Consider the following 20,136-nt stretch of genomic DNA (forward strand, 5'->3'; position numbering starts at 1 on the left):
GCACGGAGGTAGATGACATCACCTGGGAAACAGCATCCCATTAAAGCCATGAAATTTCACATCCACACACTTCTTGCTTTCTTGTGGTCACATATTGGGGGGGGGGTTGGTGGATACCACACTGAGAACTGTTGAAGAATCAAGTATAGAAGAGTGGTGCACTCCGTGCAATTAACTTCTAGCTATACATCTTCCTCTTGATTACAGAAGCTTATCCAACAGCCCATAGTGGCAGAGTTACTGTTGTTTAGTCATTATGATTCAGATTTCCCAAAAAAATTATTTCGTTAAGGGACGGGGGGACAGAGGAGAAAGGTATGAAAATTAAGATCAGATTTTGAAGAGAGCAAGGCAGTGATCCAATGTGCAGTTCCCTGGGCATAAATCTCTCCCCCCCCCCCAACTCAGGGGACTTCTGAGGAAGGAGCTACTGAAATAGGCTGCATCTTCTTCTAAACAAACTCCTATCTCCAGGGGTAATTTTGTAGAAAAAGAGGTGCAGGAGCTCATTACCATAACTCATTAGCATAACATATTTGCAAATGCCACACCCCCGGCATCACTGGAAGTGTGCCAGAAGGCAACACCCACCACTCAGGCTCCACTGGACTGTTTTGGATTGCTAGCTATCGTGGGGGGGGGGGGGGGGAAAAAAATCAGTCCTCACAGAGGAGGGAGAGCTTGTGCCTGAATAAAACTTGGTCTTAAAGGTGCCACTGGACTGTTTTGGACCAGGGGGCTGGGGGCTCTGCAACTTACCTGGCGGCTTCTTGCTCTGACTGAGGGCTGCTGGGAGCAGGGGGTGGGGGTTGTTGCATGTGCCCGCCCCCTGGGCTCTTTACTGCCGGAGCTCCGCTCCTGTGCGCTCCTGTAGGAAATTACCCCTGCTTATCTCCATCTTCTGTGAGTGTATTCAAAAACACATTCAATGGGACCTCTATCCAAAAATGTGTACATGGGATGCCATTTTACCCAAAATGAAGCCTCACAGATTCAAGGAGGACTTAATCTCTGAATGACGTGCACAGGATGGGGCTTTGTGGAAGCCGTGAAAGATGGCAAGAGACCACTGAGCAGGTCACTGTGATCCTTCCCTGATTTGACTGCATTAGTTTTAATGTTGGTATCTGCCTTGAATCTCAGCGATGAAGGGAAAATTAAGCAAATAAATTAAACAGACACATTTCTTATTCTCGTTCTAGATTCTGTGCTTTCTCTACACACTTTCCATGTTTTTCACAATTTGGGCCTCTACCATGATGGCTAAGAAACATCGTTTTTGAAAAAAAAGAAGAGCCTATAAGGAAGCCGGAGTCTCTCTTTAAAACACATGTAAAATATACACAAGACTCAAGTCAACCAGAACCTTTGTAGGCACTTAAATACATAGACAGGAAACAATTTATTAACAAACATTGTAATCCTGATCCAGCAGCAAGGAACGTGTACCAAACAGGTGCAGTGCACACATTTTCTGGGGCTAAAGAGTTGGATCTGGGAGGCAGAGCTGTTTGCTGACTGTACCAGTTGGACTGCTACCAAGAACACTCATAATCTGTCTGAGGTGGGCGGGTGGATGGGGGTATGAATTCAGTCCTTCTCACACAAACATGTCAGTGCAATTGGTGGCACTTTTGCTGGGTCTGAGCATACACCTCCCTGGCTTCTAGATCAGTCTTTTCTGTGGTTGTCAACAGGCCTGGGGAAAATGTCCTGTCCCTTTAACCAAGACTTAATGTGTGGAAATGGACAGTTGAAGCTTTTCATAGCATGTAAGTAAAAAACATCACCTTTAAACAACAGCTCCGTAAGCCTCTATTAAAGACACAGGGCATTTTTTTTCTCCAGGCAGAGGCACCCTGAGCAAAGCACTTGCTTCTGGAGAAATCAGAAAATAAGAGTTGCTGATGATTTCTGGGTGGGAAATCTGCTCATGTGGGGGAAGAGCTTTTTTTAAATTATGATTTCTCTTGTACAGTCAATGTTAGTGCCATTTGATTGGAGAGACTTGCTCCTAACCACTAGGAGGAATACCCTGTTGTGAGCAGATGTGCTGCACATGTATATTCCCTAGGCTGGTTGACCTTGGTTGGGGATGCTGTGGCTGCATATTCCTGCAGTAAGCAGGGGGTTAAACTATGACCTCCAGTATACTTTCCAGGGTGTCACGGTCTGTGACTCTAGGGGGGGAGAGCTGAGCTCCAAAGGTTTGAACAACTCTGCATCCAAGACAACTGTTATTTGTTCTGGCTTTATGGAAAAATCCTCAGCTTAAACTCAAACTGGCTGTCAGACAGGGAGAAAGGGAGTGTGTGATCCTTTGTTCTGTTTCCCCTCTCTTTGCAGTATAGCTGGACAAGCCCTTCCCACACGTGTGGTGCTATTTGGTTTCAGACCAAGTTTGTCTGTAGAATCCCAAGGGTTGGCTGCCTGTTATCTCCTCCTTTTCCTCCATGGCTCATTGCACATTTAGTGGAGTTAACCTTATAAGAAGTTGTGGTTTCACTCCATTCCAAAGACAGACAATGTAGTTTAACCCATGATGCAGCCCATTCAGATTTGCCCCTTACTGGAGGTTGGCCTGCATAGGGAGCTATTTCAGATTGGCACTTTTCAGAGCTTACTCTTTTGCTCTGTCTTCTATAGCTGAATAGCCAGACCTTGCACTCCCAACTAGGTGTAAGATAAAGCAAATAATTTTCCTAATGCTTATTTGTTATTCAAATGAGAGTGGCTTGGGGGTGGCAATCAGTGTACAGAGAATTATTTTGTTAAAAAGAAGGGTGAATAATGCCTTACTTTTTAAAAAAAATTAAAGTCATTTTGTATGAAGCTTGGCTGTGGTAATTCAGTGGTAAGAAGCAAGATATTGACCTTGTACCATCTTGGGGTTTGTTGCCTGCCATTTTGAGTGTCTCGGTAAATAAAATGTTCTCAAGTGCCTGAAATTAAAAGTGCATCAGTGTTTTGAGGTATGTGGGTGTCTCAGCTGTAAGGGTGTCCCATAATCTTGATACCCTAGTCCTGCACAATCTCAGAATATGGAGAATAGTTGTACCAACTAAATGGTAAAAGGTACTCTAGCTATGGTAAGAAGTTATTACTTCACAGGCAATCCTAGGACTAAACCAGTACATTGAAAATAGGTTCTAAAGATAACCAGTGCTGGGCCATGTTTCAGATTAAACTTTGTCAATTTGCTTGAAAATAATTACTTTTTTCCATTTAAAGTGGGGGAAAGAATGGTAATATAATGGCAGAGCACAGGATGTTGCTTCTATAAGGGACAGTAATGTAGTTAGTCTATCGCAGTGTTTATTGTACAAATCACTTCCCTTTCTACTGCAATATCCTCTACCTCTGTAAGCCCCTTTTTATTATAGTACGTCATGCCTTGGACTGGTTTTCTTTGTGCTGAGTTGTTTTTCCAGTTCTGCAGTCGTAGTCCTACTGTTCATTGGAGATCTTTAATGTTGTCTGATTTGTTTTTCACCATTTGTGATCGGCTTTGAGTCTCAGTGAGAAAGGTAGGCTATATGAAGTTAATAATAAAATAACAATAAAATAATTATAATATTGTTTGATAAGTTGAAGTGATTAAGGGGGGAAAACCCCTGCAAATATTCCATTGCTTTTAAAACTTTATTTGATGCAATGGATACACGTGTCTCCCTTACAAAACACATGAACTGAAGACATTATCCCATATGGTCTTGAAAGATGCCATTTCCCCCAGTTATGGTGGCATCCACACAACACTGTATAATGTGTTATAATTTGGCTATAGCAGTCACTGACCTCCTAGAATGTCTTGTCAACACAGAAAAATCCAGTTGTACAATATGCAGCAATGTGTGAATGTAGCCTACAAACATGTACAGAATAGCTGCATTTCTCAATATGGAAATCATAACCCAACATGCCTATTTAATGCTATTCTTTCCTTTATAATGTTGTACAAGTTGTAGTGTGAAAAATGAATTGCTGCCCCTGTCCCTCTTAAGTTGTAGTCTTCAACCAGCTGAAAAGATCACCTTTTGCCCCTAACAACACTATCATAAGAACCCTTTCCTGGGAGGAAACCACATGGAATATTTTTAGTAGGATTCTTAGTAGGCCTTCTTAGGACTGCACTGTAAATGATGCAGAATACATGGCCGCACATTCACTTAATTTGTTATTTTAAACACAGAATTCCTCTCTTTGTTTTAAAGTAAGGAATGCTCACATGCCAATTTCTTCCAAGCAAATTTTGGCAATGCAAAACTACAGTCTGGTAGGTTTTAAAAAAACAAATAATTCTTATAATCTGTGGTGAAACTTCTTTGTAGTAAATGGATATATTTGAACCTGATCCTATGTGTATTTATATAGAAGTAAGCTCTGTTGCAGTCTGTGGAGCTTTCTCCCAAAGAGCATGCATAGGACTGTAGCATTAGACTTATGATAATCTATTTGTTTGCAACGGGGTTCATAACAGCAAAAGATTACTTGTGTATCACATTTTGTTTGCATCTTGTGGCAAGTAAATGTTTAATCATACACTGACACAGTACTAAAGTATGACCCTTTTGTGTATGTTGTGCCTTTGCTTGAACAAGGGATATCTAAGCATTGCTCATGATTGTATCGTCTTTTTGTGGCTGCCTCTTGTCCAGTGGAATAGAAGCCTGGTGTCCTTTAGGCTTTTTAAAAAAACTTAAAATACACAGAAACTGGCAGAGGACTATCTGTATATCAAATAGTTGTAAAAGGGCTCAGCTATGAGGCCTGTTTAAAAAATGGCAGTCCCACATTTATCATACGTTTTCTTGAAATTGCTTAATTTCACCATTTGCAGAAATGAGCAGCTCTTGCATTTTTGATTTTCAGTCATTTAAAGTACATGTGAAACAGGATTTATGGATCTCATAGGTTGTTGTCGTCTCTCCCCCCCCCCCCCCCCCCCCCGGCTCACTCTGTTCATGTGTCTTTAACAACAGGCCCATATTAAAAAATGAAGCAGGCAAAACGTTTCCTATTACTTCTTCTTATGGCACCCAAAACATTACCAGCTTAACGTTTGCAATCAATGCACCCTTTTAAAGTAGAGGAGCAGGATCAGTAGAGCAGGGGGCAGCTTGCAAATGACACCCACTGCAAATATAATGAGCTCCAGATGAGTAGACAATGACATGAGCAGTTGTGCAATCCCTTCAGGTGGGCAGCAGGATGAAGAAGGCAGAGTCCTCAATGGCTGTGGAGAAGACCCACCCCCAACCCTGCAGACCAGGGTTTCAAGGCACAAGGATGTTGTGAGAAGGAAGACCTCCCTACGAGTAACCTTCCCTGAGAGACATCCCACTCCCATTTTGAACCTCTCTCTCTCTACAGGTCCTCCCAGCATCTCCTTCTGTCAAAGTCCTCCCTTAGAACTAGTGGATTAGCCACCACTTGGACTTGCTCCTTTGGTTGAGGGCAGCAACGATTTCCACTGTAGCTGGCATCCTCTTCTGCTCTCCAGATCAGTCATCCCTCCTCCTCCTCTGTCCATGAGGTAGCCAGGCAGTCCGGAATGGGGAGTGATTTCAGTTCACCATCTGGAGTTTTAACTTTATTGGTATTGTTGTATTTATAGTTTTTAAATGCTTTTGTTTACTGTTGTACAGTAGCAGGGATGGGCGATTCAAAAATCTAATAAATAATAAAGTAGCAGCCCAAATTCTTCAGAACTTTCTACCTGACAAAATGAAAAGGGCCCAAGTTTACCTTGTTTAGATGAGTCTTTGAAAGATAATAGGCTGTGAATATCTGTGTCAGTGGAGGAAAATGTGGGTTTGGTGCTGATGATATTAGGTGTGTGAAGTCAATATGGTTTTTAACTCTTTTTTTGCCTTCCACTATTAGTTGATTTGTAAGTGCACCTGAGTCCCTTCATATAGCAAGAAAAAAGTGGGATAAAAATGTCTTAGTATTTAACCATTAGGAGAATTCAAAGTTGCTCACCATAGCACTCACTTCAGTAGCACTGTCTGAGTAACTAGTATGGCCTATACTTCGCAAAAACATGAGAGGGAGAAGGGTCTTTATGTACAGTCAAGGATGGCTTGCTGTGCAAAGTAAGAGTTGTGGTTTTGTACTTTTTGCCCTTCCCAAATAGCACTGTCTGGAACAGGCAGAGGGGGCTTCCTTTCTTTTTGTGTTGTCGATTTATCTTTAGGAGATGGGAGAGAAGAAAGCAGAGCATGGCAAGGTATGCAGCATGTTAAACTAGTCAATGTGAGAGTAGCTAATTTATAGAGGGGAGAAAAGAGATGGCCCTGCCACTCTCAGCACTTTCCTAAGGCAAACTGGTTTTCCCTGCTTTTGAGGGAAAGGTTAAAGCTAGGGGCAAAGGGAAGTCTGTTTCTCTTACCATTGTCTCTTTATGTATTCTTTAACTTAGTAACCTACCTACACTCAATGCTGTTTATTGAGCTACAAACCTTAGAAGATGGATAGAGTCTAGATCCAGAGTTAATTTGTTTTGCAATGAGAAGTTGAAATGCAATTGAGTTATACTGCAGTGGCTCTGTAAGCCTCAACAGCAACTCTTGGGGATAAAAGGAAATACCAGATTTATCACCAGACTCTATACATGTTCACTTCTGGTCTCACAGATTTCAAGGTAGTTAAATGTGGACAAGAGTGCAACTGAGCGGATACCAAACAGCTGCCCCATAAAAGCTGCTGTACTCATGGCAGTAATTCCCACCCAACGAGTCAGCAGGGGCACCTTATAGATTTTCTCCAAAACTGGGGGCAGAGGAGAAAGGAAGGACTGGTCCTGTGGGAGAAGCTCCTGAATTCCCAGCATAGGGTAGGGGAAATAAAGGAATCTCCATGTGGGGACTGCTTTGAGTGTAAAGTCGGTTTCAGGGTTTTTACTTGACAATCTTGGAGGTAATAATTTGCATGGTGAAGTTTGTGTCCTCTCCAGCTTGACAGTGGAGGGAGGAGATGATGTGGTGGCCAGATCAGAAAGCGGACCCCCCCCCCCCCAAATTACAGTGGCTCTGAATTTTAAGGAAATCATGAGAATCTGCATGTACCATTTCCCTCCAATTAATTTCTCTCTACTGTGTATGCCAAATTCCTCGTTGCTGAACACAGCTTCATTAAAATATATTGACCTCAAGTGTCTTTTAAGGGGGCATTTGGGGTTTGCAGGAGCTGCGGTGGCTCAAGTGGTTAAGACGCTGAACTGCAGGCTGTGGAAGGTCAGTAGTTCAGCAGTTCGAGACCCGGGTGCCGCATGATGGAGTGAGCTCCCGTCTCTAGTTCCAGCTCCTGCCAACCTAGCAGTTCGAAAGCAAGAAATTGCAAGTAGATAAATAGGTACCACTCCAGGGGGAAGGTAACAGTGTTCTGTGCGCCTTGGTGTTTAGTCATGCCGGCCACATGACCACGGAAACATCTTCAGACAGCGCTGGCTCTTCGGGTTTGAAACGGAGATGAGCACCGCAACTCTAGAGTCGGATTCGACTGGCTTTTGAGCAAGGGAACCTTTACCTTTGGGTTTGCTATTTTATTTTGTTGTAACTGAAAATGTTTTTATTATTGTAAGGTAACTTGAACCACAAGGCCAGGTGGGATATAAATGTTTTAATAAATAACTGCAGTATTTTCTCAAATGCAAGACTAGCCTTGTTACAGGTATGCCATAAAAAAAAAGGGAGTCATCTTCAATGTTCCCTCTAAGCTGTGGAGTCTCGTGAGCAATTATTCTGCTTTGTGAGCTACTGGCATTAAAGCTGTGAGCCGGCGATTTGGCTGCTGCATAAATTAGTTGGCTCTGGAGCCGTTCTTCCTGAGCTAAGACAAAAATGTGTGAGCCGGAGGCTAAAAAACTGTGAGCTGGCTCACACTAACTCAGCTTAGAGGGAACACTGGTCATCTTACATTGGCACACAAGTGATACTTAGGACAATTTTGTTTGTGCATACAACATTTTAAGGGGCTTGACCATCTTACATTCAGGGTCCTCATTCTTTTAAGTAAATACAGCCTCTTATCTACCTCTAGATAAAAGCGTGTATACCATAGGAATACACCATGTTACTACGGTGCTACCACTATAAAATGGATGCTTATGTCTTTGAGCATTACTGGAACATATATAGAAGCTGATGAAGTAAATTCAGTTTTCATGTGAGAAAATTCAATTTGTGGCAGACTACGATTAATTCCCAGCAGACTGACTGTTTCTACTGTTCTCTTCCTCATCTTTTCCCCAAGTACTACCTAAAAACTTTCTCAATAGAGTGGGGACAATAGAGGCTAGGGGTACAACAGTGGGCTCTTCTGTTTGCCTACAAAGACCCACAGTACAGATCAAATGTTTGTGTGTGGGGGGTAAAACTCCCAGTGGCTAGAGGCGCTTCTACGTCTTTCATGGATTTGCTCTGTTTCTGTACCTTCAATATTAATGTCAGATAAAGCAAGCTCCTTCCTGCTGGAGCTTCTTCTCTCTCCGCTTCAGGAAATGGTAGTTTTCACCTTTGCTCTCAGGGATTCAGACATAACTGATAGTATTTCAGAAAACTGGAAGGCATTCCCTAGAAGTTGACACTGATCTTGATGCTCCAACACCAGAGTTTTCCTGTCTCCCTTTCTGAGTTGTTTGCTAGTATTAAATGTTAACTTCCATATTTCTTAATGCAGGAAGCAGTACTTCTGTTGCCCTGTAAAACATCATTGTTATGCAGTGTTTCCAGCTTCTTAGTATGCACCAGGAATCCAGAATAAACGCTTAACCACCACTGTTACTGAGGACGTGGGAAGAGAATGGGATCAAATTGGCTCCAGCAATTCTTTTGGTGCATCTTCCATTTAACAAGCCACCTAAATTGCTGGGGAACATCTACTTGCTAGAACCAAGTCTTGTTTTTTGCTGTGATGGCTTAAAGTAGCAATTTCCAAAATTTATTAACATGGGGACCCATTCTGGGTTTTCTTTGTATCTTAAATCCTCCCCTCCTTCTCCATCAGCACTACCACATGAAAGTCAGCCCCATTTCCAAGTGTGTGGCATGCCCCACATAGGCCTCAGTGATCTGTCCTCAAAACAATAGAGAGAGAACATCATCAATTACATTTTACAAGCAACAGAACGAAGTTTGAGTCCAGTGGCACCTTTAAGACCAACAAAGTTTTATTCAAGGTATAAACTTTAATGTGCGAGCACACTTCTTCAGTGCTTGCACACGAAAGCTTATAGCTTGAATAAACCTTTGTTGGTCTTAAAGGTGCCACTGGACTCCAACTTCGTTCTGCTGCTTCAGACCAAGATGGTTACCCACTTGAATATATTTTACCAGCAAGTCCCAGTGCTTTCAAGTGATCTGAAAACTAGGTGATTGTGAGCAGCAGCAGTTCCTAAAACACTGAAGGGGCTGCATTCAGAGAAAAAGGAATGTCTACTTTCTGTTTCTGCACCACCACAATCTATCCGAAGAAATTCAGAAACTTTGCCATTAAGTAGATATATGGCTTTCCTTGGTAACTTCTATCATAGGGACTGATCCATATTCACAAAAGCACAATGCAAGCTAGAACCTTTGCTCCCTGAAAAGGGATAACATACTCTTTCTGCATTAATCAAGGAACTTTATATGAGACTCTGAAATAATGTTTATAATCAACTGACATTATGGAAGTTAGTCCCACAGAAGAGCTTGGCATTTTAAAGGCTACAGCCTGATCTTGTGCACCTACAAAGTGCAAGGAAGTATTACCAGATTGCTGGTTTAATCCCACAATTTTTTTAAAAAATCCCAGTTTTTCATGGACGGCACCCTTATATTTCCATAGGAGAGAAAGTACTGCATGTTTATTATGAAACAATACACCAACATGTAATGCACTCATAAGTACCAATTTCCCCTCTTCAAAATGACTGCTGAAACAGTACAGCAGTTTTTGAAGTTCCATGTGCAGTATTTACTCAAATTCAAGACTAGTCCCCCCCTAAGTATGCCATAAAAAGGGGGGGGGGAGAGAAGAGGGGTCAATTTACTTTCACATACAAGTTACAGTTATGTCCAGTAATATTTTTGTGTGTTTATAAAATGCTTAGGAGTGTCATCTTACACTCAGGGCAGTCTTCATTTTGAGTAAATATGGGTATAAGACAACGGGGTGAATCAGTTTTCCTACTCATGCTCCCATCCCACGAGACAGGTCCCATAATGTCCAGCACAGCCTTTTTTGTTGGTTAAAAGGGACCCCTTTTCAACAGGAGAAAAACTGGCTGAATCCAACCCAAGAAAAACTGGGTGATTAAACTGAGATTGCTGGCAACATTTTTAGTGACTTGTTTCTATAGGCTAATGTAAAAACGATTTTAAGTTTCTCATCCAGAATGCACAGGTGCTTGAACAATCAGAAATGTTGAACTTTTCAGCCATGCTGGCTAGCAGTGTTCATAGCAGACTTCAGATACTGAATACATGTGAAGTTAAAGCTCCTGGCACCACCGAACAAGCTATTTCTGCTACCGTACTATCTAGGAACCCGTTCAAATGAATGATCTTTGGGTGTACATATGACCAGTATTAAAGCACAACAATAAACTCTTATTCGATAGCACATTAATTAAAAAGCCTGACTCTGAAACGAAGATCAATCCAGAAAGGAACAAGGCAAAGAATCTTGCAGACTCCTCATTCTTAGTAGCTCATGCAGCAACCCAGCCAACAGGATTTCTCAGCTTTAGACGCTGGCATGAAATCTCTCTCAAATGCTCAGGAGCCCTTTGCAAATGCCTTGCATAATTTTAATGTAATTATCATGAGACATATGCATCAGTATTAGATCATCTAATTTAATGGGCATGGAAACCTTAAGGCTACAAAAAACACTCCCAGGTGTCCCTTGTTGGCACTTATTCATAGAAAGAGGCTGTCTTCAAACCAGCGCTACTTGTTACTGTCAGAATGGGCTGTCACTCTTCCAGTGTGCCTGTAACCTCCATTACTCCCCAAACTCTTCAAGCGCAAGACCTGCCACCCAGAGAGAAAAAGGTGTCTGAGGTTGTAAGACTCAACTCCTCATTCTGTTCCAACATTCAGAGTATGTTCCAGACATTCTTTGGGCGATGAGATCGTACTCAAGTCAAACGTGCAAATAAGATCCCGCCTGGACAGTAAAATAAATGGTTGGTAGTTTCCACAGCAAATGGAAGCAAATACAGAGTCATAGCAAAATGGACATTGAAAATCTTCATTACAGCCCAAAATAACAAATAAAAAAAAAGAGACAATGGTTATGTTGCTACACATTAAGAAAATCTCCAAATACTGACTGGTAAAGGCTGTTGCAAAAAGCATACCATCTTCTTTCCCCATTTTAAAATAAGCACCAATAGTCGGGAAAAGGAGAAGGGAAGCATTAAAAATCAGTCTGTCTCACACAGTTTATTTAACAATAGGTAATAAGAAATCAATTTTAACAGTCTATACAGTGATCGAAAGTTCATATTTATAAGTAATCAACTTTAATTGCATGATTTACAACATTTGAGGGTTTTTTGCTTTCTATTTTCAAGTTTTACAGAAAAAAACCCCAGGGATTCTCTCTCAGGTTAAAATTTATACCCTTGGAATAGTTTCTTACCCTCTTTATTTTTTCCTTTGTTAGATGTAAAAATAACAAAAAAAATTCTTTCAAGAAAACAAACCACAATATATATACTACATCCATTTGGCAGCTGCCCTGTGTATTTGCAAAATGTCTTCTCTCTACATGTACAAATTTTTAATACTTGAAGAGCTCAGACTCTGGTATAGAAAATTCTTGGAGGACAAAAGTAGACTTCGGGAGGGAGACTGGGTTACTTAATTTTTTTACAAGTTTAAAAGAATTGACATCTTTCCAACCAAAGAGGAAAAACTGGTATTTATCTTTAATATATATTTATATATATGCACTGTATTTTTAAAGCAACATTCACCCTTTTTGTCCTCCAGTTTTAGGAAATGTTCTCCTGTGGGTTTTTTTTTCCTTTTCTTTTTTTGCAGTAGATGTGTGGAAAAAAACAGAATAGGGAAAATGTTAACCATCTGCATCAGTAAATAACTATCAATATTACATATTTTCATTAATTTAAAAAAAAATAAAACCTATTGGGAGGCTAGAGAAGGGAGCCATTTGGTCAGCAGCCAAATAACTATCCGCCTCCCAAAGTGCCTCCCCAACGCACGCAAAGGGAAAACAAAAACAAGGGGTGAGGGAAGGACTGGTTATGATTCCAGCCATAACAAAAATATATTTTCTTTGTATTGTATTGTCCCTCAGGTTCATTTTGTTGGTTTTTTTGTGTTTAAAACCAAACACTACTGCTGCAGAGTTCAGATGTGTTCCAGGGAAAATTGTTATTTCTGCTAAGAAAGATTCAAAAAAATTGTCTTCAGTACAAAAAGTCTTGAGAAAATAAGTTCTTTTTTGCTCCCAAAATGCTACAATGTGTCTTAGTGTATGTCTAGTGTACTCTGTGAAAGGTTTGAATTCAAGTCTGAGTTATCTGAGTTGAGCCCCAGTTCTGTGGCACTTGCACCATGGAGGCCTGCCATGCCTGGATTATTAGCAAGCTGAGAAAGCATTGCACTCTGGTCCGGGCTGGCAAAGTGCCCTTGATCCATGGGGTTAGCCTGGGCAGCTACCAGTCCTGGATGTGGGGAGCTGGTCTGTGGGGAGACATGATGTGGAGAAGGTTGAGGCTGCATCCTAGGGGAAGGGCTAGAGTGTGGGGGCTGGGACTGGGGCCGTGGTGAGGGGACCGGCTGTGGAGAACGCACTTGATTGGCGAGTGATGATGGAATCTGCTGGCCTTGTAAGTGTGGGGACTGGGCCTGGCTAGGGAGCATGTGCTGCTGGGGACTCATGGGATTAGGTTGAGCTGGTGATCCCATCTGCTGCTGGAGTAGCCTCTGCTGGAAGGCCTGCTGCAAGCTCGCTCCTGTTTCTGCGCTCATTGCTTGTGGAAGCTGGCTCATTTGTCCCATGTTTCCTTGCTGCATCTGCTGCATGTGATGCTGCATCCGCTGCTGCTGCTGCTGGGGGTACCCGACTCCCTGGGGCTGCTGGAACTGGTTATGGTTGGCCATGCCTGGCCCCAGCCCTGGTCCTGCTCCTTGCTGCTGCTGCTGCTGGCGCTGTTGTTCAAGCATCTGCTGTCGTCTCAACAGGAGTTCTCGGAACTGGGGAGACATTCCCGAGTGATTCATGTTCATTGGCTGTGCCTGAGGATTCATCCCACCCATGGCCTGCTGAGGGGGAGGCTGCTGGGGCGGTGACTGCTGGGGCATGCTGGGCCTCTGGACTCCAGCTTGCATCGGATTCATGTTCTGCATGGCTGGGTTTGGGTGCACCCCTTGCTGCCCTGGCATGGCCTGCTGCTGTTGCTGCTGCTGCTGAAGCCCTGCTTGATGCTTGACCCGCTCCTTGATGAAGGCAGCCAACAGCTGAGGGTTGGAGTGCAGGATGTTAAGCACCTGCTGCTGCTGCATGGGAGAGCTGGGAGACCTGAGAGTCCGCAGCAGGTTTTGTAAGGCTGCCTGGGGCAGAGAACTGCGTCTTGGCTGAGCTGCACCTGGCACCTGGCCCATTCCTGGCTGTGGAGACATATTCATGGGCTGCCCTGGCTGGGCCACTGACATCATGGGCGGTCTCTGCATTCCTGGCTGCAGCTGTGGAGGCTGGGGCAACCCTCCCTGGGCCCATGCTGGCTGCTGCTGAATTCCTGTTGGTCCCATCCCTTGATCTACGTGGCCGCCCGGTCCTCTGGCCATCTGAGGGGGGGTTACACCCATAGGCTGTATTGGATTCATTTGGGGCATCTGATGTTGAATGGGCCTCTGGAAAATGGGAACATGAGCCATCTGCCGCTGGTGATCGGCTACTCGCTGGATCTGCATGGCTATTTCCACTGCAGCTGGAGGAGGACCCTGGATAGATGGCTGAGAAGTCTGAGGAGTTGTTGGAGGAGTTACCTGGCCACCTGCCTTGCCCTGGGACACAGCACCTGAAGACTGATTTCTTGACAAGCTATATGAAGGAATAGTATTGGGAAGCGTAGGCTGTGGCTGTGAGACAGGCTGGGCTTGAGGCTGCAGCTGTGCAGTCTGAGAAGTTGGTGTCTGTGGGCCTGTTGGAGTCGTCGGTGTGGCTGGCGTGGGGGAGGGCAACCCTTGCTGCTGGCCTACGATGCCAGTCCTCTGCATGCTCGCCATTCTCCTTCGGAGCATCTGGGCCTGCTGCAGGCGATGCTGAAGCTGCTGCTGACGGAGCTTGTGTTTGATGTTGAGGCAAAAGGGCACTGGGCACTTGTTCTCCTGGCAGTGCTTAGCGTGATAGCAGCAGAGAGCGATGAGCTGCTTGCAGATTGGGCACCCGCCGTTGGTTTTGCGCTTGCAGCCTTTGGTGTGCTGGACGACCCTCTTCATCTTCTGACAGGACGGCAGTGAACAGTTGGCATTGCGACACTGGCAGGCATGGACCAAAGACTGGATGCAGCGCTGGATGCTCAGGCGACGTGAATCACCAGGACTCTGAGTGGTGGCTGTCTGTTGGTTGTTGCTCTCGTCATCAATACCAAGGCCCAGTTTCTCCATCTTGTGCTCGTGGTTTTTAGTGTTATAGCATGTGATACACAGGTCATAATCCTGAAAAAAATAACAGATTAGTCACATAACTGTCCCTGTACCTCAACAGAAACCTACACAATTTATCACGTTTTTGAAATTCAAGGCTCCTCAACAGAAATCTACAGCCTTTAAACTGGGAGAGGAGAAAGAACAGCCAATGGGCAGTGAGCTTCAGCAGATGACACTCAGATAAAGTAAAGGGAGAACTACAGCACTAATAATGGATAGCAACTGACAGCTTCAGTCTTGCAGTTACTCCAAAAGTCCACAGGCAACTACAGATTTCTACAAAGAGGATCTGCAGAGGATACATTTCTGGTATGGCTCTGGCTGGACTATCCTAAAGAAGGTGCTTATTCTGAAGCACAGGGGGGCTGTTTTTTGAATGGGTTGCCCACTTGGAAGGATGTCACAAAGAAAACTACTAAACCTGGGGTGAGGGCTGTATGGTATGTTTGCTTAAATTTCCCAAGGAAATACCCAACAGCAGAGGTGATAATACTAAAGGCCCCAAGAGCATTCCTCCCCTCAAAACAAACGAACAAAAAACAATCCTGCAAGAAAACACCTCCCTCTGTTCTTTACAGCTTTAAAGTGCCTGCTGCACTTACCAGTCAGAAACTTTAATACTCCTTGAGTATTTCAAAGCACACAATCGCACAACACAGCAGACGACTAGTGACACCTGTTTTGAAGTGAGAAGAGTTTTTGCCACATTCTAAACTCCTCCAGTACATACAGCATAAGGGCTCTGAACGGAGGCAAAATGAATGCTGTCAATAAGAACAGCTGATCAGACGTACCTCACAGACAGTGCAGTGCCATCTTGTCTCCACGTGGTGCTTGCACTCGTTGCAGGTGTAAACAAAACGGTCCTGGCTCTGAGTATGCAGCTCCACCAGCATGCACATAGTCGACCACATTGCCCTCCGCAGTGAGGAAAACTCCAGGTGTTTGTCTCTAGCAAGCGTGAGGAAGGCATCGCGCCCGTCCATCAAGTCACATGGAATGAGTGGATCAGGTTCAATGATAGGAGGCAGGGAATTGGCTGCAGGACCAGCGATGAGACGGATAACAAAGAATACCTGAAAGATAAGAGAGTGGCTAATTGGCTTACGATGTTCTAAAATAAACACAACTATTGAGTTACACAATCAGACTATGCTACGTAAGAACTTGCAAAGACTTCAGCTTTTTCAACACACGTTCCTAAGAGCCGCTAGGCAAATTTACTAATTTCCAAGATTTTTTTTAAAAAAACATTTTCTTTAAAAATGTGAGGAATTGAGGGCATTACAGAAAGCGTAAAAAAAAAAAAAAGTGCTACTGCCACAGATTAAATTTCCAAGGGTCCAATTTGTGCAGCAAGTATGACTTATTTGGCCATGACAGAATTCCATTCCAGACAACCTGGTAGAAGTCCTCCTCCTGTTCTCTCTGCTCCCAGAGAAATACTGTTGCTTCATTCTCATTTGTCTAACTTCAGCACTGTATGTTTTGCAAATTCCAAAAACTGTCTAGTTTAAAAGCCACTGTATGTGGCCAGATAGTGTTTTGCATTTCTTCTTACCTCCTTGTGCTTCTCCATAGTGGCGTACAGTTTCTGAGAGAGGTCATTGGAGACATTGGGCATTCCAGGCTTCTTTTTATTACCACGACTCAAGCTGCTCTTATTTTTACTTGTCTTCTTGTTGTTCTTCTTTTTGGCATTTTTACTATCTCCTTTGCTCACCTGAAAATTGAACCCAAAATTTAAGAGGTGCCTTATAATTCCCACATTTCACTTAGCTAGGATTCTACGTTTCCCAGGACAGTAAAGGTATCACCTAGAAGCAACTGAACTTGCTTTCAAAACTACTGGGTGTTGAGGCAAAGACAATAGGCAGCCAAACTGTACAGCATTATGTGCACAACGTACTCTTACTCCCACCAAGTGTGCAGAATATGGAATGCATTTCAGCTCATAAGTCATTCCAAAATGCTCTTTGTTGTTCCCTATTCCCTTGCTTTTTTACAGTTGCACCAGCTGCAGACTTTAGAAAAGAAAACAATGAATGGCAGGTAAAAGGAGCTTCCTTACATCAGTGCTCTCATTGCTAGTGTTTTCTTCTCTCTTCCTCTCCTCCTCTTCCTGTTCTAGCTCCTTAATGCTCTCTTCTAGAACATTCGGCCAGAAGTCGCCTTCAAAATAAGGCAGTTCTTTTGCACTTGTTAAACGGTCTTCTGTTGCCTGCTTAAAAATATCCTGCAACACAAAATATTTGTCAGAAAAAAGATTGAGAAACACACCCAAAAGGTCAGCTAGTCTCTTCCCAAAGCACTTTTCCCCAACAGTTCTTCAGTTGTTTATTTGGTTCACCAAAATATAGTTCTGGGGCTTACAAAGAAGGTGTAATGTTCTGTTCAGTACCCATTACTGTTAAAATACCTCAAATTGCCCAAATGCTTTCCAACAATAACAAAAATGATGCTGCATCTGGTTCACAACCAACCTTGTAATCATGGACTATGCGCTCAGACACTGATTTGTCCAGCATCTTTTTGTACCACTCTTGCAATCGTTTGGGCTTGGGTATCTTCTGATCAGGAGGATGGCAATGGAAAATATAGTCATCTCCTTCACTGGGTGGACAGGCCCAGATGTGTCCAGTCGTATACCTGATAGTACATATAAACAAAATTTTTCAAATGTCTAGTTATCTTTATTAAATTAATCTTTCAGTAATACTTTTACTTTTCATAAAAACAGCATCCCAAGAATAACATCTCCTTTAGCACTGCCACTCAGCTCAGAACTGTTACTCTGGAACACTGTGCAAAACTCCACTGAAGGGATTCTTAAAATGTATTCTAGTTGCCAGAAGCAACCTAACTCTATATAGTCTCTTACTTTGATGGTATGTCCTCCAAGGCACATCTAGATGCCAGAACATACAACACACCTTAAGATGCAACATTTTCTTTTATCATCAAGTTACTAGAGAGTAAAAGAAAGGATGGAAAGCTTACCCCAACTTCTTGACATACTCTAGGTATCCTATTAGTATTTCATGATAGACGGCAGTCCTCAAGCATTTAGGGCGGAAAAAATGAACACTGTCTAGGTAAGATATGTACACTCGCCTAGACAAAGGAGAAATATGTAAGTCCAGGAGCAGTTTGCAATACTCAAACCTCCCCCCATTTTCCATCTTTCAGGTACACACAAAGGTAGAACTCATGTTTCAACTATCATACAATAGACTTCTGATTAACAGGCCCTCATATTTTCTTTCCTTCCATTTTAAATTTCTACTTCAGTGCCTTTTCCCATCCATGTTCGCCTAGTTCCCACATAACACCCGAGCCTTTGTTACAGAGCTCACCCTAGTATTCAAGTCCAGATACGTGTTAAGCCATATCTAGATGGCTCAAACACAACTGGAATTTGCAATAAAACAAAGGAGATAAAATTTAAATGTAAGTGACCACTAAAATTATGTCACCAGAAGGGAAACATCTCTATAGTTCTCACAAAAATTAAGCTCCCTCATCCCTATAGAGCTTACTTATATGTTTGTCAGAAATGCAGTTCTTAAAGGCTTTTATTAGTATTCCCGCATTTAAAAGATTTTTTTTGTTCATCAAATTATAAGATTACAGCACTATATTAGAAGCAGAGTCGAGAAAGCATGTTATCAGTAGCAGATGGGAATAAAAAATGCTATGACTGGGTCATGCACTTCAAGTTCAATCTTAGGTTAAGTCAAGCCGCTTCTACAAAGCAAGCAGGTATTCTGCATTAAGCAAACTATACATGTTTGTGCTGGTGGTGGGGGAGAACTGAGGCTCAAGAGACTTTTGCTATTGCATAAAAATTAACAACTATCAATAACTCTGTTATGAGAATGGCATATTCACTGTCACAATGAAGTCCTTACCTCTGGTTGGGTTGCGGGCAATCTGACCCATACTCCTGAACATGCATACCAAAAAAGCACAAATCTACACCGTCAATTTCCTCAAAAGCAAAAAGGGCTTTTGTTCGATAAGGGAACTGTTCTGCCATCTCTCCACTATCTACAAATCTGCAAAATTTAAAGACGTGATTAAAATACATTCCTCATAGCCAGAATGACACAGCAAAACCAACAAAATGCACATAATCCAGTTATGCATTAGGAGATTAAAATATGAAAACTACCCCACAAAAAGTGCCTGCAACCATAGAGAAAGGAACACTACATTTTACTGTAAGCATTTGTTCTTCACAGTAGACTGAGACTATTATGGAGGAGGCTGTCCCTCCCATTCACCTCCACAGGATTTATTTCATCCCCACTGGAAAAATGTTCCAAGTGAACCCTCTGCATGAGAAAGGTTTCCTAGTTTTAGGACAGGGCACAGCTGAAGAACCAGAAAACTGCTATACTGTATACACTCCACCAAAGCAAAGAGCACACCATGGACAGGAGCTGGGACAGTGAGAATGCCCAGGGTCTGACAGAAAGCTGTAGTGAAGGAAAAACGTATGTGTATTCCCTGTCTGTTCAATGACAGTCTCATTTCCCTTCAGTAAGGACAGGATACCCTTGGTCCACTAAGCAAGTACAAATGTCCCTCTCTTTTAGCAGAGGAAAAGAGACTGTACTGTGAGGGAAGAAAGGGGGAAAATAACTTCATGTCCACCTGAGAGGCACTTGAAGAAGAGAGGGACAAAAGTTGACAGTGCAGGCAAAGATGGCCAGGATTTGAAAGGCAGAGATGCCAGCCAACTCTGTTTTCTTTGTGGGCGCAGGACCGAAACAGAGCGAGGTACTTCCGTGGAGTTTTAAGAAAATTATTGGCCCCGCCTTTTAAGGCAGACAGGCGCTTCAGCCCATAACCAAGGATATCCTCCTTCACCAAGTGAGAAAGTTATAACCATTTCAAAGAAGAAAGATATCAGATATTCTCCTGGAAGAATCTAGCCAGCCTCCTTAGTGTGCTTTGTTTTTCCCTCCCTCATTGGCTTTGGTTTCCCCATCTTTCCCCCCAAAACTTCTTCCTTTTCTTCTTACATTACATTTTATGAATCCTCTTAACAGAATGTAACAAGGTTCTACATTCAAATAAATAATTCATATACTACTAGAGAATTCAAAGTGCCTGAATATATATTGTTCTACAAATCAATATAAATCATTAGAATTGTCTGGAACGGTGTGGGCAGAAGAATATTTTTAATGTTAGATCTGTCCCCGTCTTGCGCTGTATATGAAAATTCAACTGACAGTACCTACAACTGACTAAAAAGTCATTTCTTCCCTCCTTCATGAAGAACAGGATATTAATATCTGACACAAATATGCATTTTAATCACCCTATGATCAGCATCTGTGATGGAATGCGGCCTACTTTAAAAAACACTTATTGAATCCATTTGAAGTCCTTCAGTTTTCTAATACCTAATTATTCAAAGGAGAAAGATTTCAGACTACTCTTCATATAAGTG

At 42.7% G+C, this 20,136-nt stretch overlaps 1 protein-coding gene across 1 annotated transcript in view; it reads right to left on the reverse strand.

The window, feature by feature from the left end:
- Window positions 1-11,581: 11,581 nt before the first annotated feature.
- Window positions 11,582-20,136, reverse strand: part of EP300 (E1A binding protein p300) — a 126,435-nt gene continuing 117,880 nt past the window's right edge. The window contains exons 25-31 of the mRNA XM_015419224.1: window positions 18,584-18,730; window positions 17,673-17,786; window positions 17,156-17,321; window positions 16,744-16,908; window positions 16,234-16,395; window positions 15,467-15,748; window positions 11,582-14,681 (exon numbers count right to left, since the gene is read on the reverse strand). Coding sequence (XP_015274710.1) covers window positions 12,489-14,681; window positions 15,467-15,748; window positions 16,234-16,395; window positions 16,744-16,908; window positions 17,156-17,321; window positions 17,673-17,786; window positions 18,584-18,730 — 3,229 coding nt within the window. The 3' untranslated portion in view covers window positions 11,582-12,488. The remainder of the gene's footprint in view (window positions 14,682-15,466; window positions 15,749-16,233; window positions 16,396-16,743; window positions 16,909-17,155; window positions 17,322-17,672; window positions 17,787-18,583; window positions 18,731-20,136) is intronic.

Source organism: Gekko japonicus, unplaced genomic scaffold (assembly GCF_001447785.1).
Source record: "Gekko japonicus isolate JY-2015 unplaced genomic scaffold, Gekko_japonicus_V1.1 scaffold37, whole genome shotgun sequence".
NCBI classification, from domain to species: domain Eukaryota; kingdom Metazoa; phylum Chordata; class Lepidosauria; order Squamata; family Gekkonidae; genus Gekko; species Gekko japonicus.